Raw genomic sequence first — 25,978 nt, 5'->3', positions numbered from 1 at the left:
AGAGCAAGCACAGAGGTCGACCAGTAGACTCTGGAGCAGGACCGTTGGGTATAAATCATGGCTCTACCCCTTCCTGGCTGAGTGGCTTGGTTAAGGGAGTTAATTCTTCGGGGCTCGTTTTCTGAACTGAAGAATGAGATAACTTAGCAAAAGGGTTGTCGGAAATAAGGATTCAGGGGATTCAAACAGAACTATCAAGGAGCCTGATGCTTAGCAAGTGCTCAGTAAATGTTAACTGTTACTGTTGTTGCTCCCTCTTAAGAGGAGGCAACTGAAACAGAGAGATGAGGTCACCTGCTCAAGGTCGCACAGGTAGGGAGGGAGAGAGTTGTGACTTGAAGCCAGGTGCATGTCAGGCTAGACAGAAGGCCAGCTGGAGAGGGGACCAGCTGAGTGGAGAGCCACTATGCTTGGAAAAGAGTCTCAGCCAAGGTGCCAGTGTCTCTGGTGGGTTCCCACCACGCAGAGTTGGGGATCAGGTCCTCTTGGGGCACACAGCTGTGGAGGGTGCGGGCAAGGCAAAGCCAAACGCGGCTCAAGTCCTGGTGTTGCCACTGCTGAGTGGTGTGGCTTCTCTGAGCCCCAGTTTCTTCCTGTGCGAAGTGAGAGCAGTTCCACCTTCCCACTATCAGGATTACAGACATCGCTTGGAAAAGGCTCTTTCCTCCCACACCTTCTACCCACTCCCGCCTGCCCGAAGAGGAGGAAGCAGCTTGCCCGGCCCTCCGGGAGGTGGGCCCAGGCGGGGCGGGACAAGGTGACCAGGAGGGTTTAATTACAGGCCAAAAAGCAGAAGCACCAGGGTCTCCTAAGTTCTGGAGAATGCAGTTCCCCCCACTTCCTCTCCACCTGCCCATCGCTGCCTGAGCCTGCCCGCCCGGATCCACAGCTATTCAGGAAGCATGAAAACAGCTGAGCACCTCGCCAGGACCGGGTAGGTCTGGGGACCCTAGACTCTGGCACCACAGGCAAGAAAACGGCAGTCGGGCATGGCGGGTGCGGGCTTCGGCCCCAAGCTCTGCCATTCCCTGGCCGTGTGACTTTGGGTAAATCTCCACCCCTCCGGACCTCGGTTTCCCCATCTGTGAATGAGAGTCGTGATAACGACTCTCATTGTAAGAACTGCCCGAGAAAACGCACGCACAGCGCTTGCCATCACGCGCAGCTCGGAGTAAGCACGCACAGCAAGCAGGTGCTCTTTGCACAGCAAGGAGATGCATCATGGATCGTGCATCTCCCACAGGCCTTGGCCTTCAGTGTGACTCACAGTGGGCTTTGCTTCCCTTGCCGTTTATATTATTCGCTGTTACTTTAACAGCTGCCATGTTCCGAATACTCCTTACACAGTAGGAGGAGGTTTAGTCCTAAATTGAGATGCCCTCCGGGGCTAGAAAGGCCACAATTCGTCTTCTCTAACTGCCAGTGGGTCCGTGGTGCTGCCCAGCTTGAAGCAGTTCCCGGGTTCGTCTACTCTCCCAGCCTCCCGGACCGCTATTTTCTACCCTGTCCTTCTTCTTCAGGCCTGCCCTGCACGGCCTCGTCCAGTACGCTCTCCATCCGTGCGGACCTTGCTTTCCTGCTACCCTGAGCAAACAGAAGCAGTCACACCACAGCTGACACCCGCTGCATGCAGACACCATTCTAGACGCTTGCGGCGTATCAGGGACACCAAGGAGCCACTCGCTGCCCCGGTGGCACGGAGCTCCAGTGACAGATCACAGCCGATGCAGTACTTACTACGTTCCAGACACAGAGTGGCCCTCTGAGGTCCTACTTCACGGCACCATTTTACAGACATGAGTCCCGTTGTTTATGCAAATGAGAAAACGGAGGCCCGGAGGGATTAGAAACCTTGACCAAGGTCACACGGACCGTGAGTAGTGAGGCGAGGATTTGGACCCAGGCAGTCTGGAGGCCACGCCCTTAATCATTGCTCCTTTCCGTGTCAGAGGAACTGAGATGTACGTGCCCACACTTTGCCCGTCCCTTCACGGTCATCTGAGCCCGTGTCCTCTGCCTTCCCATCTGCTACATGGGATGACCACCCTGCTCTTTTCTGAGACCCGCCCTCAGATTTTGTGCTGTCGATCATACCCCCCTGCCCCCACCTGTGAGCCTCCCTTTGTCCACGCCCCCTCTTGATTGGCAGACCTGCTAGCGTCTCTCCCATCCATGTCCCGTCCCCACCATCGGCCACGGCACCATTTGTGTGCCCCTTTATTGCAAAAACGAGTCAGAAGAGCTGTCGGGACTCGGGTCTCACATTCTTCTCCTTCCAGTCTCTCCTGGGCCCACTCTAGTTGGGTTTTGGCCCAAGGTGCCACCAAGCTACCCTTGGGCCGTCTCCAGGGACCTCCTCCACATGGCAAAACCCAATGGTCATTCCTCAGCCCTCGGCCTTGTTGACCCATCAGCAGCACCTGACCTATGTGGTCGCCCCCCTCTTCTTGGAACATTTTACTTGCTTGGTTTCCCAGACACCACATCACCTTGGCTTCTCCACCTCCTTCTCGCCTCCCACCTGTTCACCCTGGAGTGCGAGGGCTCAGTCCTTGAGTCTCTGTCCTCCCCGCTTAACACACTGTCCTGAGGGGTCAGCTCCTGCCCCCTGGCTTCAAGTGTCATCTATAAATCAATGACTTCGTATCTCATTTATTTCCCGTCTCTGGAAACGACGCCTCGGTGTTGCAGTTGCTCGGGCATCAAACCCCATGGTCATCCTCCACTCCCTCCTCCTCCTCGCTCCCCCAGCCAATCAGACGGCCAGTTGTAGTGGTTCTTCCAGCAGAATGTACACAGAACCCTAACCTCTTTTGACTACACCTCGGCCGTCATCTTTAATGTGGGCTGGATGAGGGCCGGGACTCTTGTCCGTTTCATTCATTCCTGTTTCTCCAATGGCGAGCACACAGTCGTTGCTTGCTGAATATTTTTTTTTTTAATTTTAAACATTTATTTATTTTTAAGAGACAGAGAGAGACAGAGCATGAGCGGGGGAGGGGCAGAGAGAGGAGGAGACACAGAATCCGAAACGGGCTCCAGGCTCTGAGCTGTCAGCACAGAGCCTGACGCGGGGCTCGAACTCACAAACCGAGAGATCATGACCTGGGCCGAAGTCGGATGCTTACCCAGGCGCCCCTGAATATTTTTGAATGAATAAATTTAAGGACAGCAGAGTAGAAAAGTTCCTGAGTGGCCAACGGATCCACTCTCCTGCCCCTCCAAATTATAGAGGAGATCTTGAGGCCCGTGGAGAAGGGATCACACAACAGGCCAGCAAGACTGTGAATTCAAGTACAATAGTATGTCTCTCTCCCCATGTTTTTTTTCCTCTTTCTTATTCTCTCTCCTCTGCGCTTCTCTCTCCGAGGCTTTTTCATTCCCCGGGGCCGGGCACCCTCACCAAACCGGAATGGTGGACACAGGCAGCTCAGACATTCACCCTCACCTCCCCAGAAACTGCACAGAAACTGGGCGGCTCCCCCAACAACTCCAGTGGGAATAGCCCTAGGGCAGGCTCTGACTGGTTCGGCGCGGGTGGTGGGGGTTTGGGGGTAGCCACGGGGGAAGGGTGCCGAGCCCTGTGGCTAAGGGGTGGAGCCTGTGAGCAATCGAAGGGTTTTGTGGATCAGGGGCCTTGGGCAGACAGCCAACCCCTCGTCCTCCTGAAAGACGTCCCCCCAATTTCCTTGTGTGCAGGTGGAGGGTCTGGCACTTGGGGCTCCGCAAGGCCCTTGTCCCACTGCAGGCTGCCTGGGTCGCCTTCTCTCAGCCTGTCCCAACCAGCTGTGGCCAGCTGCTAACCCAGCTCCTCCTGTGCGGTTCCCCGGCCCTTGCTGCTGCGGGTCTGACGCACCGCTGGCTCGTGTCCTCGTTGCTTTATCCTCCGGGACCCTCGGCCACAGTGGCCACTGTCTGCGGCCTCCTAGTCTTCCTGGTCCTGGGCTTGGTGCCCCCCGCGCGCTGCCTGTTTGCACTCAGCGTCCCCACCCTGAGCACGGAGCAGGGCCGCCGCCTGCTCCTGTCCTGGAGCACCGCCACCCTGGCCGTCGCCGTGGTGCCCAACGTCTTGGCCAACGTGGGCGCGGCCGGGCAGGTGCTGAGATGTGTCACAGAGGGCTCCCTGGAAAGCCTGCTCAACACCACTCACCGGCTGCACACAGCGTCCGGGGCTCTGGGCCCCGCTGGCCAAGCAGGCGGCCGGGGCTTGACCCTCCAGGCCCAGGGCAATGGCTCTGTATTCCTGCTTCACATGCTCAGGGTCACTCAGCAGGTGCTGGAGGACTTCTCTGGCCTGGAGTCCCTGGTCCGGGCGGCCGTGCTGGGGACCCAGCAGGTGGTCGCGGGGCTCTTTGTGCTGGGCCTCCTCGTGGACTCCGGCTGGTACCTCCACCGCTACCTGACGGACCTGCGGTTTGACAATATCTACGCCACACGACAACTGGCTTTGCAGCTGGCCGAGGCCCAGGCCACACACCTGGTGGCTTCCCCACCAGCCTGGCTGCTCTGGGCCGCCCGGCCGAGGCTGTCCCAGGGGGAGCTGCTGAGCTGTCTCCTGAGGCTGGGACTGCTCACCCTGCCCCTGATGGCCACAGCTGTGATGGTGGCTACAGACCACGTGGCCTTTCTCCTGGCTCAGGCAGCCGTGGACTGGGCGCAGAAACTGCCTGCCGTGCCCACCACGCTCACGGTCAAGTATGATGTAAGTAGGGCGATGGGAAGAGAGGACTAGAGTCCTCTAGGAAGCCCCCTCGGAAGGGCTAGGGTGTGTTAACCATTTGATCTGCGACTGAATTTTATTTGCCTTCGAGTCCCAGCCCTTGGAGAAGCTACGGGAACCTGGGGCATTCACAGGCTCCTGTAATTCCCACCACAGCCTGATGCACTGGGTTCCATTTTCACCCCGAGGACAGGAGAGGACACAGATACCCAGAGGCTTTAAAATAATTCGATGCCCAAGGTCACTCTTTTCTTACGTGGCAGCAAGTCCTAGTCTCTTTTTCCTCACTTGGACAAAGTGGATCAGTCCCCCTCACCCCACAAGGTTATTGTGAGTCTTAACAAGTGGTAGTTTGTAAAAGTACCCAGGCGCTCCAGGCCACACAGGAGGGGGTTGACAAATAGCGGCTATCATTAAAAGCTGACATCTGTATATATCAGACTGTATATATTGAATGATCTAGGCCAGGAGTCCACCAACTATGGCCCACGGGCCAAACTCTGCTGGCTTCCTGTTTTTGTAAATTAAGTTTTATTGGAACATAACCGTGCCATTTGTTTACGTGTTTGCTGTGGCTTTTCGACAAAGTTGATAGTTGAATCAAGGACTGTATGATCTGTGTATGATCTAAAATAGTTACCATTTTAATAGTAACATATAAAATATTTACCATTGGATATATTTATTATCCGATCAAGATTTGTGGTTTTCAATCTTTTGCCAAAAATCTTTTTTTTTTGGGGGCGCCTGGGTGGCGCAGTCGGTTAAGCGTCCGACTTCAGCCAGGTCACGATCTCGCGGTCCGGGAGTTCGAGCCCCGCGTCAGGCTCTGGGCTGACGGCTCAGAGCCTGGAGCCTGTTTCCGATTCTGTGTCTCCCTCTCTCTCTGCCCCTCCCCCGTTCATGCTCTGTCTCTCTCTGTCCCAAAAATAAATAAACGTTGAAAAAAAAAATTAAAAAAAAAAAAAAAATCTTTTTTTTTTTTTTAATGATGAGATCTCACACAAAACTCCACTGCATAAAACCAAAGTTCAGACTCTGAGTGAATAATATTAATGGCTAATATTTATTAAGTGCTTATTATATCCTAAGAAAGTGCTTTCTCAAACTGCATGAAATCAATGTAATCAACTTGGGAGGTTATGGTCACTTTTTTTTTAATGAAATCAAATAGACTAGAAATTTATGAGAGTATATTTTAAAGGATAAGGTTGAGGTTTTGTTTTATGACATTTTTCTCTGATCACAATACAATCTGTGCCTGCAAGGTGCTCTGAAACGCGTTTCATATGGGAAGGGGGGGTCACAGTAAAGAAATGTATCAGGCACTGTCCCGAGGGTGGCACCTGAGTTACCTTATTTCATCAAATCCAAGATGTCATTGATTGCAAATCACATCATCATTTTTATGTGTCATTAGGAAAGAAAATGCTGCCAATCAAACCAAGACGCAATGCCTTCTTATCATTTAGAATTAAAAAATATATACTTATTTATTTTGAGAGAGAGGGAGAGTGGGGGTGGGGCAGAGAGAGACAGAATCCCAAGCTCGATCCCAAGAACCATGAGATCGTGACCTGAGCTGAAAAGAGTCGGATGCTTAACTGACTGAGCCACTCAGGCACCTCTTATCATTTAGAATTTTAATTGTATTCATATAAAATAGTTCACTTCTTATTTCACATAGACTTATCTTTTCTCAGGTATGGAAAAAAAGAAAAACGGTGGATTCGTTTTGTGACGTTTTCCTAAAACGTCCTTCCATTCAAGCCTGACTCCTCTGAATGGCTCTGCTTGAGTTCTCAGCGTCTGTGGGTTTTCACCTAATATTACTGGCCTCTGTGCCTTCGAGAGCTGGTGATGCCCCACTATCATTTCCAGCATTTTCCTCCGCCCACTCTGCAAGCTTTCTTGCTGGCACCCTCTGGCCCTCTCACAAAGCGTGAAATGGCACAACTGTGGAACGGGGTTACAAGTCCCATTGCTTGAAAGACACATCTTGATCTCAAAGAGGTTAAAATGTGGGGGGAGAAATGAATCCCCAAACCGACAAAATGTGATAGCTCACTGTTCCTGGCCGAGAAGTTGGCCCTGGGCAGACCAGGATCCAACCCAAGAAGTCTGGCTCCAAAGGTCAGATGGTTAACCTCTGACCTCCCTGCCTCCCCGTGCTGTGCTCCAACATACCCCAAGGGAATTGTAGAGCTTAGGAATAGGCTCAGGGTGTTGGCACTCCCCTTGGCTGGGACTGATCCCCGGGCTGGCCACATGTAACACTAGGGGACCTTAGATTTCCCATCTTTTGTCTTTTTTTTTTTTTTAGTGTTTATTTATTTATTTTTTAAAGACAGAGCATGAGTGGGGGAAGGGCAGAGAGAGAGCGAGACACAGAATCCGAAGCAGGCTCCAGGCTAGGAGCCCTCAGCACAGAGCCCGATGCGGGGCTCGAACCCACGAACCCGGAGATCATGACCTGAGCCGAAGTGGACGCCCAACTGTCTGAGTCACCCAGGCGCCCCAGGTTTCCCATCTTTTCAGCAAGGCTCGTTCTGGGCTCAAGCTCATAGGATTGCCCATATTTGATGAAAAAGACGTCTAAAATATTCACTAGAGGGCTTAGCAAAGAGTAAATGACCAAAGCACCAGTTTGTTTTCCTTAAAGTATTCTGCTCAGAAAGTAATAATGAAAACAGCATTTGTACGGTGCTTTTTGTTTGTCGAAAAGCCTGCCTCAGACTCCCCATCTCATCTGGCCGTCCTCCACCCCCAGGAGGCTGCCTTAGTTCTGCGCCCATTTTGCAGATGAGGACAAGCCTGCATGAGTGGCGGGAGACAGGGGATGGCTGGAGCGTCTGTTGACTTGGCCTTTTTCTCCTCTTTCGAGGCCACGTACACGGTCCTGGGTTTCGTCCCCTTTCTCTTCAACCAGCCGCCTCCGGAGAGCCCCTTCCTCTCTGCTCACAGGTCCTTCCAGTGGGAGCTCCGCCTCACCTCCCAGGGCTGCCGGCTGCTGCCCGCGCAGCGCCCCCAGGCGGCCGCCCCCCTGGCTGCCGGCGCCCTGCAGCTGGCGGCCTGCGCCACCGTCCTGCTGGAGACCTACGCCCGGCGCCTGCGGCACACCGTCGCCGCTTCCTTCTTCTCGGCCCAGGAGGCCAGGAGGGCCCGCCACCTTCACGCCCGGCTCCAGCGCAGATACGACAGGCGCCGAGGCCAGCAGCTGCCCCCGCAGACCCCCTCCTGCTCCTGACACCCGGGCCTGCCAGCACCCGCCCCGGCCTGGATGCTGGAAGAGAACAGAGAGCAGTAAGGCAGAGGGGAAGCAGCGCGGAAGCCGCACAGACCTTGGTCCTTGCTGTGTGACCTTGGGTGGATTGCTTCACCTCTCTGAGCCTCAGTTTCTATGCCTGCCTAATGACTGCATAATAACAACCCATGTGACCTACTTTCCACGGAGGGGGGGCGGGGGAATGTGGGAAGGGAGGAATTCGATACTGGGATACTGGGCGTAAAAAGGCCTCGAGAAGCAGTAAAGCATTCTGCACAGTGACCCACAAGGAAGTGCAGAGACAGCCCCAGGTTCCTCCAGACCAGCTGGGGATCAGTGAAGGCTCTCACCTGCATCAGGGGCCTCCGACTGGCAGATGGAAACTTTGCCTAGCGAGATGTGCCCTAATGCTCCCGGATACGTCCCCCGAATCTTCTGAGATTTAGCAGCCTAACATTTTCTGGATTTTCTAAATGAAGTATTTATTAAATCCTAAATTAGATTATGTTGCTCCTTTGTTTCAAAGTCCTTGGGGGATTTCCCGACCAGGCTTGCCAGCGTTTAGCAAATAAAAATACACGATACCTGGGTCCATTTGAATTTCAGACAAATAACAAATACGGGTTTAGTGTAAGTACGTCCTTGGGACATTCTTATACTGAACATACTTGTACTAAACCTGCGTTTGCTGCTTATCTGAAATTCAAATTGAACTGAGTTATCCATATTTTATCTGGCAACTGTATCCCCATCCAGGTTCTAGTAAAACCCCAGCTCCCTCCCCTGTGGGCTTGGTATTATTCCCTGTTTTCCCCTCCACGTCATTCTCTGCCCTTCTCTTTCCCAGGAATCAAAACTCTGTGAATTGCATCACCCCGGCTCCCTTGGCCTCTGACTTCTAGTCGGGCTCAGCCAGTGGGAGTCACTGGCAGGCCATCCAGAGGGGGAGAGGAGACAGATGTCAGGGTATTCATTCCTGCAGCCCTCTGGGCTGTTTGGCAGGGACAGCATTCCATTACCAGCAGCCACAGCTCCTGTCTGGCTGGGGGGCCCCTTGTCGGTGGCTAGAGATCCCCCTGGGTTCTGAAGGGGCACAGCTTCCAGGGTTGCTGGTTTCTGAAGGCCTCGCCATCCTTCTTCCCTTTACCAAGTCCCCGCCTCTGTACCTTCCTCAAACTCTCTTTAGTTTCTCCCTTTGAGACCACCGACCCTTTCCTGCCAGGAAATTGATGTGTCCTGGGTCACAAAGCCCTGCTCAAGCCAGCCTCTCCCTCCTTCCCTCTGCCCCCCGGCTGCCTGGACTTCAGCTCCTCAGACACACCAGGCTGGCTTGCACCTCAGGGCAATGCCCTTGCTGTTCCCACATCCTGGAACACGCTTCCTTCACGTCTTGGCATGGACCGTTTCTTTGCATCCTTTGGGGATTGCCTCAAACGTCACCTCCTCGGGAAAGCCCTCCCTGACCACGCTACCTAATATTGCCTTATCCCAGCCAGTCTCACTCCATCACAGGAGTGGGCAAGCTACTATCTGTGAGCAAATTCTGGCCTGCTGCCTGGTTTTGTGACCAGAATTTTATTGGAACATTGTCACACCCATTAGTTTGAGTACTGCCTCTGGCTGCTTCTGCCCTGATGGCAGATTTGAGCAGTCGAGATCGGGACTGCGTGGCTCACAAAGCCGGAAATATGTACTATCTGGCTCTTTAACTAAAAGGTTTGCTGACCCCTGATCTATCATATCAAATTGTTTCTTCTTCTCCATAAACACCCTCATCGATATTCTTTACTATCTTACGTATCCATTTAGAGATTTAGCTACCTCCTTGTTTGTTCCTTGCCGTGTGTTTCATGTCGCCCCGCAAGAGTGTAGACATCATACGATGTGTCTGGTGCTCCAGGGTATTTCCAGTTCCTAACGCAGTGCCTGGTGCAGAGTAAGCACTCGGTAAACATCAGTTCAACGACCAGGTATCTGGAGGTGGGACTGCGCCGCCCCCTCTGGTCTCAGCTCCTTTTCCTGAAGATTTGGGGCTTGCAGCAGGGAATGCTCAGGCCCTGGAGGCAGCCCGCGTTGCACCAAAATTTGTGGCCAAAGGGGAAATGGACAGAGCAGTTGAAAAAGAGTTCCCCAGGCAAGTGTTTGGACTTAAACAGCCAGCGTGCGCTGTGAGTCACCAACCGGGGTTAGCTGAGCCCCCACTCTTGCCATTTTGTCACCCACTCCCCAAAGGGAGTTGTGCTCATCACCGAGGGCCATCGTTGGCCTCACGCGACACCCTGCCCCAACGCAGCTCCGTTCCCACAAAGCTGCCTCGTGGCTTATTTAGGCAGTGGCTCACCCACACGTTTTTTTTTTTTTTTTAAATTGCACAACTAATCCGCGAATCCTCGTCCTTACAAAAATTAGAGTGGTACAGATAATAATAGCTAGTGTCTGTTGGGTGCTTATGATGTGCTGGGAGCGTGCACAGAGATGCCCGCAATCCGCTCTCACGAGGCGGCGTGGGCTGGCTCTAACATGCCGTTAGATGTGCCCCAAACTCTGTGAAAAGCTTGATGTACATAACCTTATTTAAACCTCACAAACGTGTATGAGATAGATGGTATTATTCTTACCCTTCTTTTAGAGGTGGAGAAACCGCATTCAGAAAGGTTCAGTGTTTTGCACAAAGTCACACAGCTAGTAAGCTGCAGAGACAGAACTTAAAGCCAGGTAGTCTGGCTTCCAGAGCCCCCCTTCTATACCAAAAGCTCTCTGAGGCAGGCAAAGGGGTCATCATCATGCCCATTTTACAGATAAGAAACCTGAGGTTCAGAGAGGATTATGGGATTTTCCCCGAGTCATGAATGCTAATGTTGACCTTTCTCCTACCCAGGGAAGAATCCAAACTTCAAAGAGGAGAGTTGAGGAAGGGGGAGTGCTAATTTCCCTTGACCCCAGCAGTGGGGAGCCCTGGGGTCTCAGGGTTGGAAACTTGGCAATACCAGGAGCCCTCTGCTGGCTGCCACAGGCCCAGCTTTGGGGATGCGCAGCCAAGAGGGAAAGGTTCCAGGTCAGAAGTTCAAGTCCCCTGCTGCTCCCTCTCACTGCCCACCTGGAAATGCCCACGTGACCCTGGAAATGAGTTCGAGCGCTGACTTCCAATCCCCACTCTGGCACTTGCTGGCTCCATTATTAAGAGGAAGGAAAACAAAATCAAAATATCTCTACACTGGGAGACAGAGTCCCCGACCTCTAATCTCTTCAATTAACACCCACCTTGTTGTAGGGTAGGTGTTCTTGGTTATTTACGGCTGTGAAGCAAACTACCCTCAAAGCTAGGGACCTAAAACAAAGATCTATTATTAGCTCACAGAGTCCTGTGGGTTAACTGCACTCTGGTTTGTGGTTTCTTGCATGGGTGCAGGTGGAGGGGGACAGGGGCTGGGGCCATTTCCAACGGCCTCTGCACTCAGTGTCTGGGGCCACGGGGCTTCTTAGGTGTCCTGGACAGAGCATCCTTGAACGTCTTACCGGAAAATTGGGGCTCTGGGGGGCCAGAAGCAGCATCTGCCAGGCCAGTTAGGAGCCGTGCTGGAACCGGCCAGCATCGCTTCTACCAAAAGAATCCCAGACTAGAGGGAGTGGAGAAATGGACCCCGCCTCTTGACTCTTGCAAAAGAGTACGTGGGACACCTTCCTGCGGCACCCTTGGAAAACCCAGTCCCCTACTGCCGAGCAGGGGAAGCCAGGGGACCCCTCTGGCTTTCAAGGAGCAGAAGCTTTCCTGAATTCGGCTGGCAAGGACTGTCGGGGGGAGGCTGTCTATCCACTTGCGTTCTCCAGATGCTACTCTGGGCAAAAAGGGAAGGACAAATGGCGATAATCTCTGTAACATGGCAATGTTATTTTGAGTCAGCCAGAGACACGTGCAAATCTCAGCTCTCATGGGGTGATTTTGAGACACCCTATCGCCTCTTCGGGCCCCTGTCTCTTCACTCGCCGTCTGAAGGAAGCCAAGGTGGTGGAAGCAGTCTGGGAAGCTGCAGGACCACAGACAGACCCACGCCGGGCCCCGAGGCGGGGGCTTCCTCAGGCAGCGAAAACCCAGAGAGGAAAAGGGTTTCCTCTTGGTCACAGCACTGCCACCATCTGGCGGCAGAGGGCGCCCGTGCACACGGCCAACGCGTGCCCCGCGGGCGGCGGCCACAGGGGTTCCTAGGCACCTGGGGGCAACGTCACCCAGCCTGCTTCCTCTGTAGGTGCTTGGAGCAGACCTCATCTGGGAGCTCTTCCCTGACACTGGCGTGGATGGGTGCTCCCCATTTCCTTCACCCAAGGTGGGAAGCACAGGAGGTGAGAAAGCAGCGTAGAGCAAGAAATTTGAGGCACTCACTGAGGGTCACGTGTCTGTAGGATCTCTCTCTGTCTCTCTCCGTCTCTGTCTCTTTCCCTCTCTCCCTCCCCCTCCCTCTAGAACTGGTTACAGAAGATTGCAACCTTCCCAGAAGCCCCCCCAGCAGCAGCCATTCATGACTCATTAACTAGAATTAGCCACTTGTGCATTCCAGCCCAGTCACTGGTGAAGGGTTGGGATTACCAAGACTGGGTGAGATGTTTTTCACATGGTGGGTCACCAACTGTGGATCAGGAACCAGATTGGCAGATTGTGACCAGTATTTCTTTAAAAAAAAAAATGAAATAGACTAGGAAAAACCAGCATACATTGCTATAGTAAGTATAAGCATAATTTTGTAGACCTTGTTTCACTGTGTGTGTGTGTGTGTGTGTGTGTGTGTGTGTGTGTGCTGGGATGCTATATGAAATGTTTTGTTTTTTTTTTTTTTTTTGTGGGTACTGGGAGAAAAAGAAAACTGGTGTCTTACATTAATTGTTTGGAATGGGGTTGGTGATGAGCCAGAATGACCATTCCAGTGGCTCTGCTGACGTGTCACTTTCTTGGGGACGCATTCCCTGAATCCTGTACCCAAGCCTCACTGCAGACTAGACATGAACTTAGTGGCATAAACCAACAACCCATGTAGTAATGCTCGTGGATTGGGTTAAGAATTTGAACAGGACAGTGGGGATGGCTCGTCTTCGCTCCGTGATGTCTTGGGCCTCAGCTGGAGTGACTCAAAGGGCCGGAGGCTGGAATCTGGGGGCTTCACTGACATGTCTGAAGTCTGAGCTGGGATGTCCCATCTGGACTGTTGACCAAAGTACCTATAGGTGGCTGCTTCTGTGGCTTGGACCTCTCATAGCATCTGGGTTCTGAGAAGGAGCATCCCAAGAGCAAGCATCCAGGAATGAGTGTTTCAGGAGAATCAAGTGGAAGCCGGTGGCTTTTTATGACCTATTCTCAAAGTCACATAGCACTGCTTAGGTCATGCCCTATCTGTTGAAGAAGTCCCAAGTCCACCTAGATCCGAGGGAAGGGAACATAAACCTTACCTCTCATGGAAGCAATGACAAACAATCTGGACCATTATGAAAGACCTCTACAATGGGGGGCCCCTGGGTGGCTCAGTTGGCTAAGTGTCTGACTTTTGATCTCAACTCGGGTCATGATCTCACAGTTCGTGAGATCGGGCCCTGCTTCGGTCTCCACACTGACAGCACAGAACCTGCTTGGGATTCTCTCTCTCCTTCTTTCTCTGCCCCTCCCCATCCCCACATAAATATGTAAACTTTAAAAACTTATTTCTAAAAACAAAAAACAAAACACCTCTACAATGTGTCTAGGCCCATAGCAATATTTGTTGAATGACTGAGTGAATGGAGCCTCTATTTCCCCATCGGTTGGCATGACCTTCGCTCCCACCCTAGGAACCACATGCCCACGACTGGGGGCATCTGGGCTGGGCACTGAGCTGAGGAAATCATGTACAAAGTACAGAGGCTCCAAGGCAGGAAGGTGCTTTCCACGGCTGCGGTCAGAAATCACCACAGACTGAGGGGCTTAAAATAACAGAAGCTTATTCTCTCACAGTTTTTGGAGGCTGGAAGTCTGCAGTCTAGGTGTCAATGAGGCCATGCTCCCTCTGAAGGGTCAAGGGAAGAATCTTTCCTCGGCTCTCCTAGCTACTTCCTTGGCTGTAGCCGTAGTGCCCGAAGAAGACCTCGTACATTGGATTTAGGACCACCCTGGTCCAGGATGACCTCACCTTAACTAATTATATGTGCAAAGACCCGATTGCCAAATAAGGGCACGTTCTGGGGTGCTGGGGAGACATGAACTTTGGGGGGACACTATTCAACCATCACACCTGATAAGCTGGATAGAAATATAGAGGCTCTGGCTGAGTAAGAGGGAGAGGTGGGGAGGTGTCGCTTCGTGCAGGGCACTCTAGGGCTCACAGAAGGCGTTTGGGCTCATTTTAGGTGCAAAAGGATGCTGTTGAAGGGTGTAAGCAGGGGAATGGCTTACATTTTTAAGAGATCACTTGATTCTGTATGACGAGGCTGTAGAGCGAGGGGCAAGAACGTAGTGGAGGTCCACTATGGGAATTGGGATGGGTCCACAATGGCAGTTGTCCCACCAAGAGGTTAGAGACGGAGGAAAGTGCTGGAAGAGGTCGTGGTGGTGAAAGGTGGATTAATGTGAGGTGTGTTTTGGAGGTTGAATCGAGGGATTTGCTTACGTATTGGATGTCAGCAGTGAGGGAGAGAGAGAAATAATTCCTGAATATTTGCTTTCAGCGACTGGCGCCTTCACTAAGATGCCTTTACTAAGGCGAAGAAGACTGGAGATGGACAAGGTAGGGCGCGGGAAAATGAAGAGTTCCGCTTGAGATGTACTTAGTTCATTGTCAGGTACTGCCCTTGGCTGCCAGCAACTGAGCAGCTCAGTTAGGCAGGAGAGAGAACTGAGCTGGCAGACTTAGAGGGCAAGAAGCCCAAGGAACCACTTGCATTTAATAGGGCTAAAAGGATTGCTCTGGACCACAGCCAGGGAGGACTGCCACTCTCTGGACTGGGAAGGAGGAACCCTGGGCTTCACTGGCACTTGGTACCCTGGAAAGAGCTGAGTAAGGGACCGCTGGGGTTGGGTGGGGATAAGGGGAGTGGGGTCCTGTTTCCTGCTTGGCCCCCGCCTGCATCACATTGGAGACCATTCCTCTCTGGACCTCAACGTCCTCATCTATAAAATGGGACCAATAATGCCTGCGTAGCCAGTGTGGGAAATAAAGATAATGAATATAAGACACACAGCACCACGTCTGACCCTGAGTAGGATGCTTTGCTATTGTTACTGCTGAAGATCCCAGAGAAGAGTATAGTGCCGAGAGGTGGAGCGTGTGTGTGTTTGGGGGTGGGTGGGGGGTGGGGAGGGATAAGAATGGAGATTCTACAGCCAAACCACTGGGCTAAAATGCTAGCAGCGACCCCCCCCCCCCACTAACCTATGTTAGTCATTTAACCTCTCTAAGCCTCAGTTTCTTTGTCTGCGAAGTGGGGATCTAATAATAACGTCCCAATAGGATATTGTGATTATAGAATGAATTAATATGCGTAAAGCACACAGAGCATCACCAGGCAGAGTTGTAGGAGCTTCATATACCCTAGCATCATTCCTTATAAAGACTGACAGTGGGGGATGTCTTGCTGGTGCTCCCAAGATACTGTCCTGCCAAGTTCCCCATCATTCATTTCTTGTCCATTTATCAGATCGGTAGACTGAGAGTTTGGGGTCGTACATAAGGCAGGGGGGAGGATACATGTTAACATAACTGTGATCACTTAATATATTCACCCCCTGCCCCAGTCGAGCCACAGCTAAGCACTTGGCATGGATTTTTTTCCTCTGTCACTCATGTAAGCCTCCCAGATGAAGAAATCATTTTTAAAGAGCATAACCGATGGGTTGGAAGCAGCAGACAATCCCACGGCATCTGCTCTGTGCGGGCACCGTGCTAGACTTCCTGGAAAGCAGCCCTTTCATGAAGCTTAGTGGGTTCCACCTTCAGGAAGAAACAAGTTCTTTCTTTCATTCAACTACCATTACGCACCTTTTCTGCAGCGGACACAGAGCTAAGGATTCCTAACTGGTTTGTGCCTCATGAGTGGCACAGTCTTAGAGATGGGAGAGATCCTTGTGAGGGTGGGGCACACCCGCCAAGAATTTCCAGATCTTCTGCTGGGGGGAAGAAAGGAAGACTAGGGGGGCGCCTGGGTGGCTCAGTCGGTTAAGCGTCCAACTTCGGCTCAGGTCATGCTCTCACAGTTCGTGGGTTCAAGCCCCACTTGGGGCCTCTGTGCTGACAGCTCAGAGCCTGGAGCCTGCTTTGGACTCTGTGTCTCCTTCTCTCTCTGTTCCTCCCTCGTTCATGCTCTTTCTCTCTCTCTCTCCTTCAACAATAAATTAAAAAAAAAAACATTAAAAAAAGAAGAAGACTAGGAAAGGGTAGCAGGAGAAAGTGAAAAGTAACCAGTTTAGGAGGAGAGGGGATCAACCCAGGTCTAGATGGGCAAATACCTTCCCTTCCCCCCAGGTCTAGGCCTCCGCTGGCCGTTTGTCAATAGCAGGGCTGAGGTTTCTGCTGGCAGAAACAAGATAGGATTTCTGGATTGAGTCCAGAAACCAATGGGTGGCCGACTCCTCCCCCAGTGCCCAGTGGAGCTGCCCTGTAGAGGAGAGAAAGCGGGGAGGAAGCGAAAGCCCAGGCCAGAGGCGCGGGAGCAGGGTGCTTAAAGCATCCTTCCTCCCCCCCACCCCCCACCGCACCTTGCATCTCCCAGACCCCAAGTGTCCGGGGTGCGGTGCCAGGAGCCGGTGGGAAAGAACGGGTGCCGAGCTCGGTCAACCAGCATCAGCCCAGCGGTATCCGTGGAGAGAGCCGACGCGGGGTGGTGGCGGAAAGCCGAGCCAAGAGAAAGTCCAGCGAGGCGAAGACCCAACACCACACACCGCGCCTCGTTGACGGGACACCCCAGATCGGAGTCCTGAGACCCGCGAACCTAGAGAGCGGAGGGAAGACCCGAGAGGGCTGCCGCAGTCGGTCCTGTGGGAGGCGGCGTCTGGGCGCCCAGTGCCCTCCTGGAGCGCCACGCTAGTCTGCGAAGCGCCCCTGCAGCAAACCTCACCCCGGGAAAGATCGCGCCAGTTCAGGCTTAAAAGTCGTCTTGGAAACTGAGCGGCACGCGCCTAGCTCCACGTTCCTGCTCCTGATTCCTCGGAGTCCTCAGCTTCCTGAGCGGTGACAGTGAGACCCTGCACGGAGCTGAGAAACCTGTTCGGCCGGAGACAGCTGCCGGACCCCCAACTTGCCGCTAGGAGAGCGCCTCCAGATCGCCGGAGGGCACCTTTGCAGCCGGGGTGATCCCCCCAACTCGCCACTGCCTTCGGGGTGCAGGGCGGACCCGCGCGCATGGAGGACCACACCGAGCACCCTGAGCGCGCGAACGCGTCGAGCCTGGGCGCCTTGCCCCAGCCTCCGCCGGCTGTACAAGCGGTGACCTTGACCCTGGTGCCCCTCGTGTGCGCCATGGGTGTGGCCGGCAACGCCATGGTGGTCCTGGTGGTACTCCGGGGCCGTCACATGGTCACGCCCACCAACTGTTACTTGGTGAGCCTGGCCGCGGCGGACCTGCTGGTGCTCCTGGCGGCCGGAGTGCCCACCGTCGCCGAGGCGGCGTCCGCCCGCGTTTGGGTCTTCGGCCACGCAGGCTGCCTGGGCATCACCTACCTGCAGTACGTGGGCATCAACACGTCCACGGGCTCCATCGCCGCGTTCACGGTGGAGCGCTACCTCGCCATCTGCCACCCGCTGCGCGCCCAAACTCTGTGCACCGTGGCGCGGGCCAAGCGCATCGCGGCTTTGGTGTGGCTGGGCACCAGCGCCTACTGCGTGCTCTGGCTCTTCCTGGTGGACACACGCGAGACCGCGTACGCCGACGGCGTGCAGGTGCAGTGCGGCTACCGCGTGTCGCGCTCTCTCTACCTGCCCGTCTACTTCCTGGACTTCGCGCTCTTCTACGCGCTGCCCCTGGGCCTGGCCACCGTGTTCTACGTGCTCATAGCGCGCGTCCTCTTCGCGCGGCCGCTGCCTCCTGCGCACCCGGGGCACTGGGGCTCTGCGCACCAGGGCAGCCCCGCGGGCCACCAGCGCTTCTCCTGCAGGGGCAAGAAAGGCGCCCTCGACTCCCGGAAGCAGGTGGGGACCTCCGTCTTCCTGGAAACCCTTGTACTGAGCCAGCAGATGGAATGGATGGGAGCTTGGGCCCTTTTGGAGTCAAATTCCTCAAGTATACACCCCTGCCGTGCCACTTACTAGGCTTACTTTTGAAGCTCTCACTTCTCCCTTTCTGAGCCTCACTTTCCTCTTCTGTCATATGGGGTGATGACAGCGCCGACCACATTGGGGTGTCCCGAGAAATGGGATGAACCATGTGAAGTCTGGAGCCCATTTGAAGCCACATCACAAAGCAAATGTTCAGTCAGTGCTGGCAATTATTCAACTTGCACAACCAGTGGCTGGCCCCCACGGTGGTATTCTCCTAATGATGGGGAGACCGAGACTCAGACAGGGGAAGTGACTTTCCCGAGTCCACGCCACAGCTAACACTAGAGCTGCCTGGATGGCCTCGGGGAGCCAGACAGACCAGATGGGGATGGATTGGGGTGAGGTCAGCAGAGACCCAGCACTTATGGAGCACCTGCTGTATGCCTGGTTCTATGATCATTCCTGAAATTACCCCTTGTTTGGAGGCTTAACACCCATTGTTATAGATAAGGAAACAGGCTCAGAGGGGACAAGGGAGTGAGGTGACACCTGGAGGCACCTGATGAGAACCCAAGTGTCCAGGCTCCTTATGTCCTCTACCCGTACTCCAGCAGTGTGGCCTCCCAAGGGTATTCAAGGACTGCAGGTGGGAGGAGGGCTCCCAAGCCCCACCGGTCTTAATCCTCAGCCTTCCGCCCATACCCTCGGCTTGAGGAGGAGGGGGGAGGCTACCTCACTCTGCTGAGTCACTCCTGAGCCCGGGAGGACCATCCGGGAGGACCATCCGTGTCCTCTCCCTGCCTCCCCCCGGGGTGGGTACACTGTGGGGGGCTCTTACAGCCACCTCAAACACGGTGGTCTTTAGAGGAAAGGGGGGCAGGACACAGGCTAAACTGGTGTGGACCTTTAGCTCTGGCTGTAGGCCCATCATGACCTGAGGCTCCAGACAGAGGCCCCTCCTCCCCTCCCCCCACTCATCTACTTCTCCATTTACTACTTTCCTGCTCAGCCTGAAAGGGCTGGGCTCAAGCTCCCCGCTGGCCTATGCTTTAGATGAAACTTTTGCTAGTACAAATAGTACTCCAGACCTGGGTGGGTTCTTTCTGGCCCCCAGCTTTGTTAACATCTTGCCGCGTGGCCTTGGGTAAGTCACTTAACTTCTCTAAGCCTTGATTTTCAACCCTGTAAAATTATTAGAATTATAGGAGTGAATTCCAAATCTGGCACATAGTAAGTGTTCAATATAGGGTACCTGTTATTACCCTGTTGTTGGCACATGAATGTCTTTTTTGACAGTGGGCAGTCTAAGGACTGAGCATTCTTTGATGCCCAAGAGAGCCCTTGCAGAATGCCCCCTACGACAGCAAGAGGGAAGGTGCCTCCCATGAAAGCAGAATGTCTAGGACAGCAGGGTGGGGAATACTATTGCTGATAATAATAACTATATTATTACTATATACATCCCCAATTATTGGGGACTCGCTATGTGCCAGGCACTTTACACAACTTAGCCTGTTGAGTTTTTGGTAACAACTCCAAGGCGTATAGACTGTTACCATCTCAGTTTGACAGACGAGGAAACTGAGCCACAGAGGGGCAGTCCCTGGGTACAGAACTGGTAAGTGCTAGAACCAAGATTTGAACCCAGGCAGCCTGGCTCCAAAGCCCACACACGGGCATCCAGTGTGTATCACCTAAATGAACCTAAAATGGAGTAGAATTAAATCTGAATCCGGTAAAACCAGGAGCCGAGACTGTCTAGGGAATTCCTGAGATTTGGGGTTCCTGGGGACTATCACAGCCCTGAAGTCTACTGATTTAGTCAGGGCCAGGCCTCGTTGCAGAGGTCGCTTATAGGGACTACATTCCTGGGCTCTGAGAAGCAAGCTTAAGCCCAGCTGTGCCTGGCTCTGAACCCCATGCACTTGTACCGGAAGGAACAGAGGCTATGTCCACAGCAGCAGTCAGCCACAGGGCACTTATCGCCTTCCTGGCACTATTCTGTGTTCCTTACCTGGGTTCACTCCTCTAATCCTCACCTGTGATGACAGCAGTAGATTCATGAATCTGCTGCCAGTGTAGATGGTGACCCATCCAAGGGCTTTGGGGGTGGATTGGGGTGGTGGCTCCCCAGCGAAAAGGACTCGAGCAGGGCCTGCAGGGGTGCACAGCAGTTTCCTAGCTGGGAATGGAATTGAAGTGGTGGGGAGGCAGGGGGCGAGGCATGAGGGCACAGTTTGGCAAAGGCCCGGATGTTCTTTGGGCTTTCTCCTCTTGCAACCCTGCAGAGAGGCCTGGAACTTGGGATTCTCCCTTGTGTCCCTTTTTTTCCTGTCCTACCTGGCAGGTCACCAAGATGCTGGCTGTGGTGGTGGTGGTTTTTGCTCTGCTGTGGCTGCCCTACCGCACCCTGGTGGTGGTGAATTCCTTCCTGAGCCCGCCCTACGTCAACCTTGGCTTCCTTCTCTTCTGCCGGCTTTGCATCTATCTGAACAGCGCGGTCAACCCCGTCATCTACGCCCTTATGTCCCAGCGCTTCCGGGAGGCCTTCCGGGGACTATTTCAGTGCCAGCTGGCCCGGCCCAAGCTTCCGCCCCAGGAGGCCACCCCTGTGTCCTACAGTGTCATCAAAGACTGTCCCCAGATCAGACTGGGCTCTTAGAGGGAACCAGGGAGCATGATGTGCAGACAGGATCCTGGCACCTGAGGGCAAGGCCCACTACTTTATTTCTACCGAGGAGGGAGCGGTGGAGGAGGGAGTGGCGTCCAGGTGCGCAGGTTGTGCACTTTACAACCCTGGGGGTCACCGTTCACATCACAGCCTAGATTTGTATATTTAGTAAAACAATTTCCCAGTTTAATAAATAGACAAATCTAAGCGGGAGGCACCTTTTTATAATTTACACAAAGGCACTCGAGGGCCTAGAGGCAGCCTGGGTGGGTCAACATTTGCAGAGACTGAGTAGGGTAGGAGCTATTACCAGGGATCTCTTGGGAATCTGTGGGCCCTCTTCCCAAAAATGCAGAGAGCCTTCCCCCACCCAAGGATAAACCCCAGACGCTGCCTCCCTCTGAATGGTGACATGTGACTTTGTCGGGGACCTGCTCCACACAGGGCAGCCTGCTGGGCATTACAGATACTACGGCGAGGATGCCAGCAGGGCCCCTGCTCTCGGGAGCTCCAGTCTAATGGGGAGGGAGGAAGGACATGTCCATCCTGGCACTGGAGTCCTGGATGATGTGCCCAAGGAGGCAGCCAAGTGGGTGCTGGAGACATCTGTCTTGTTTCAACTGGGCCTGAGCCCTCTGGTCTGTGGCCTGGGTCCAGGCTTCTAGGACCACCCAGCCTGGTAGTGCAGGGAAGGAGGACAGGGAAGGACTTCTAGAACCAGCCTTACCACAGGCAGGGGCTCCAGGACTTCATTTAAGGGAATGTGGGACGTTCCCTCCCCTGCCCCCACCAAATCTACTTATATTTTTTTCTCTATAGGTGCCACCAAGCCACGTGGGTACTTATTTGAAGTTGTTGAGGATTGTGCTTCCCAGATATACGCATGAGGAGTTAACTGAGTCCCTGAAACTTCAGTGTGGATGGGAAGTTCTTGAAAGCTTTTCCTCTAGAAAGGATTTAGGGTGCCAAAGGTTGCAGCACAAAGAAGATAGCATCGACAGGTAGGAAGATAGGGCAGAGATGGTAATTAGGGCAGGGAGGACAGGGGGTTTCTAGGACCTTGGCAAAGCATTGTTAGGGTAAGGTGGTCCCTTTGGGGTCCTCACTCATTGGGCTCGGGAAAAACTCAAAGACATCTCATAGAACAGGTTGGGCTAAGATTTACCGTGTAGGGAGTAAAGTTCAAGTCGAGGGTCAGGGAGAGAAGAAAACGCACAGGTCCCCCCATCCTACCACTACCCCACAGGAATGAGTGAGGGCACAATGATTTACTGGACTCTCAGTGTAAGTGATTGTGTTCTGGGGGAAGGACCCCACACCTATCACTGTCCCTTCTTGTGGGGGAGCATGTGAAAGCAGCCTCATCAATGAAGGGAAGCGACAAACTGGGCACCAGGCAGAAGGGATTGAGGTGGCCTGTGTGGTTCACCGTTGTCTGGGGACTGCACCTGCTTTTGGGGACACTGGGGAAGGTACAGCCTCTCCTGCGGAGGAAAGGACCCCTGGTCTCAGGGGAGCTAAGAAGGAGGCACTCCTCCTCGATGACCCAGCTGGCTCGGTGCCCAGGCAACCCCGTGAGAACTTTTGGGAGCCACTTTCGGACGACTCTGTACCTGGCAGGATTTTTCTTTGAACATCCCCTACACAATGGCATGGGTGCACCCGGCGGCCGCAGAAGTGGTATTAGGCATTTTATTAGCATCCATTCGCTTTGGTTCTTTGACTTCTGACCACCCTTTCTGTACATGGGAAGTCACCCACGTGTAAATCTTGCTTAGGAAGCAGGGCACTCGCTCCCACTATGAACACCTCAAAAGCCACACACTTGCTTTCTTCACCCCTGGCACGTGGCCGTGAGCCATGTGACTTGGGTTCAGCTAATCAGACGCCCGGGGATTGGAATCTTCAGCAACTGATACAAATGCACGGGGAGAGCATTTTATTTACAATGTGGCAACAGTAACAGTGGTGTCCATTATTCAGTGACGGTGGAGGCAGCCTCAGCAGCGTGACAGCCAAGGCCTGGGGCAGTGGTGGCAGTGGCATCCCCACCAGAGGTAGTTGATTCCTGCCACTCAGCCTACCCTCTTTCTCACCGTATTCTGACTTGGTTCTATGAGCCTCCTGACACCCTCATTAAAAAGTCCCCCTCTTTGCTGATCTGAGTCAATGTGTGTTGCTTGCAACCAGATTTCCTGACTGATCCTGAGGCATTTAACCTCTAACTCTTCTCTGGGCTCTGACAAGCTAAGCCAAGGGGATTCCCTAATTCCGAGATTCTTCTCCAACCGTGTCCTAGCATTTCTACCTGGATGGCATACCCACTAGAGCCAATCTGAATCACCCTCTTCTACCCGGATCGCTTCCACCCCACTCCTGAGCCAAAACCCTGGAGTCAACCCACTTCTGCCCCTTCCTCCCTTCATATCCAAACGGTTACTGACGGTTGTAAGTTTCTGATCATCTCAACTCCCATCTCTTCCTGGACCCCAGCCTCCTCGCCGACCTGCCTTCAGCCTCTCCTGCTCATCTCCATTTCTCCATGGACTGTGCACATCCGAGGGCACCCGCGGGGTGGTCACTATGTACGTGAGCTTCGGGGTCAAACTGGAGCTGGAGTCAGTATTCACCCCACCACTCCCTGAAGTGTGACCTTAGCCAAGTTACTGAGGAGAATGACACCTTGTCCACGTTTGCCCAGGACGGCCCCAGTTTTAGTTTTGAAAGCCCCTGGGAAAGTCCTATGTATATTTATACATTATTAATGATATCTATTTCTACTTAATGTAGGCTTGGTGATCACATCTGTGAAATAAGGCCCCCAGTAGTATTTAATCTGCAGTATTGTTCTGGTGATTGCTACGGGACATAGAAAGTGCTTGCCCTTGGGGCGCCTGGGTGGCGCAGTCGGTTAAGCGTCCGACTTCAGCCAGGTCACGATCTCACGGTCCGGGAGTTCGAGCCCCGCGTCGGGCTCTGGGCTGATGGCTCAGAGCCTGGAGCCTGTTTCTGATTCTGTGTCTCCCTCTCTCTCTGCCCCTCCCCCATTCATGCTCTGTCTCTCTCTGTCCCAAAAATAAACGTTGAAAAAAAAAAATTTAAAAAAAAAGAAAAAAAAAAAAGAAAGTGCTTGCCCTTAGTGAGCCTAAAATAAATGCTATCTACTTAAAACTACCTTCCACACGGCCTTCCATCCTTTTCCCTCCCAAAGCTCCTCGCAATTCGGAATTATACAGCTATTTGAAATGCTATAGCTAGTTGTGGCTAATAAATATTGTGGTCTCCCTCACCCGTTTCTGAATAGACAGATTCCATGAAGGCAGGGGCCATGTCTGTTTTTTTCACTGTTGCTTCTGAGCCTAGAACAGTGCCTGGCACGTAGCAGGTATCCACAAATATTTGTTGGATGAAGAAATGATGGATAATGAATAAAGACTAGCTGAATCTTAATACTCAAGACGCTTTGCTGTGATTTGGCTTCTGGTTTGAGGAAGGTTTGAGGTGTAGATTGCAACTTCTTGAGATTCTTTGTTGGCAACAGAGAGTATCTCTGAATAACTGCATTAAAAAGGAATTTGTTGGAGTTGGAAAGAACCAGAACTAGGATAACTCTAGAGACCTACATAATAGGAATTAATGGGCAGTTGCTTCAAGGCATCCATATCAGAATGACTCAGTTCCGCCTAGGCCAGGAGTAGGATGGGCAACTTACTAGACCACAATTCAGTGACTGCCATTGACAGTTGTATAGGTCTGGCACTGCTCACTTCCAGAAGATACCACTCAGCAATGTAAATGGATGAATCCAGGGTGCCTGGGTGGCTCAATCAGTTAAGTGTCTGACTTCAGATCCGGTCATGATCTCACGGCTCGTGAGTTTGAGCCCCGTGTCAGGCTCTGTGCTGACAGCTCAGAGCCTGGAGCCTGCTTTGGATTCTGTGTGTGTGTCTCTCTCTGCCCCTCCCCTCCCCCTCTCAAAAATAATAAACATTAAAAATTTTTTAAATAAATAAATGGATGAATCCTCTGGAGTTGTGCAGTGTGCCTATGCAAGCATATATATATATATATATGGCAGACCTTAACAGAAGTGTGGGAGTTCCCCCGAGCAAAATTGAACTGATGTTATCAGAAAAAGGCAGCATGGATGTGAGGAGGAACCAAAAACACCAACAGATACCAGCCACAGATGAGTTGACTAGGTTAACATCAGTAAGGAGCCTGTCATCCTGGTAGTCAATGACAGCTGGTCCTTGCGAATACTGTCACCTGGTGGCCTTCGAGGAAACAGCATTATCCAATATCTGCTTTGCAGGGCTCCCTTTTGATGTCTTTTCTTCCTCTTTCCCTCCCACTTTCTGGCTTTCTCTCCTCTCCCTTTCTCTACCCTCCCAATCTCTCAGCTTCCCTCCTGATCCCTTGGCTCCACTCCCCTACCTGTCTCTTCCTCCCCCTAGACTCACTGACTAACTCAGACGCTCTAGAGACCAGTCCCTGAGTGTTGTGCTGGCCAGACTGAGCCCCAGAGTTGGGGACCCAGCAAGCTATAGAACTCAGACCATATCCCCTCTCATCACTTTCCCTATTTTCCTCTTCCTTCTTGCAGTATCTTCTCTCTTTTGGAAACCATGCACTCAGCAAACGTTTGATAGCTGGAGCACCACCTATATGCCAGCATCAGCCCGAGATTCACTAACTCTGCTGGAGATTCAGTGCGTGGCTTTCTACCCTTCTAAGACCTACTTACGTTGTATTGCCCAAACACCTCTGAGGAGAGATGCCCATACGCATATCAAAATAAATATGAGGCCATATTTCATTTCATTCTACTACAGCTATCAGGAAAATTGCTGGATGGTCATTCTATCCCCCAAAAGGATGTTGAAGTTTTAACCCCCAGTATCTGTCTGTATGACCTTATTTGGAAATAGGGTCTTTGCAGATCAAGTGAAGATGAGGTCATTTGGGTGAACCTTAACCTATTATGACTGTATCCTTACAGAAAAGGGGGCGGGAGAATTTGGAGACAGACGCGTGCAGGGGGGAAGACCATATGAAAACACGGAAGAATACCACCTACAAGACAAGGGACGCCTGAGGCTATACAAAGCGAG

General features: G+C 52.8%; 2 protein-coding genes across 2 annotated transcripts; both read left to right on the top strand.

Annotated features, from left to right (window-relative positions):
- Positions 1–793: 793 nt before the first annotated feature.
- On the top strand, positions 794–8,430 carry OCSTAMP (osteoclast stimulatory transmembrane protein). Its single transcript, XM_086702376.1, is given in 4 exon segments — positions 794–934; positions 3,700–4,702; positions 7,605–8,008; positions 8,010–8,430. Coding segments are annotated over 4 exon segments (1,659 nt in total). The 5' UTR covers positions 794–902; the 3' UTR covers positions 8,230–8,430.
- Positions 8,431–17,014: 8,584 nt separating this feature from the next.
- Positions 17,015–21,331, top strand: LOC112869464 (thyrotropin-releasing hormone receptor-like). Its single transcript, XM_025932604.2, has 2 exons — positions 17,015–18,124; positions 20,541–21,331. The coding sequence occupies exons 1-2, from the start codon at positions 17,339–17,341 to the stop codon at positions 20,853–20,855; spliced, it is 1,101 nt and encodes a 366-aa protein (XP_025788389.1). The 5' UTR covers positions 17,015–17,338; the 3' UTR covers positions 20,856–21,331.
- The last annotated feature ends 4,647 nt before the right edge of the window (positions 21,332–25,978 follow it).

Source organism: Puma concolor, chromosome A3, assembly GCF_028749965.1.
Source record: "Puma concolor isolate L17-30 chromosome A3, mPumCon1.1.hap2, whole genome shotgun sequence".
Taxonomy (NCBI): Eukaryota; Metazoa; Chordata; class Mammalia; order Carnivora; family Felidae; genus Puma; species Puma concolor.
This window is presented reverse-complemented; position numbering and strand designations above follow the sequence as displayed.

Excerpts from the sequence above, each read along its gene's own strand:
- LOC112869464 (XM_025932604.2), top strand. The coding sequence starts at position 17,339 with ATGGAGGACCACACCGAGCACCCTGAGCGCGCGAACGCGTCGAGCCTG. Across the intron at positions 18,125-20,540 it reads CCCTCGACTCCCGGAAGCAG|GTCACCAAGATGCTGGCTGT; the intron begins GTGGGGACCTCC and ends CCTACCTGGCAG.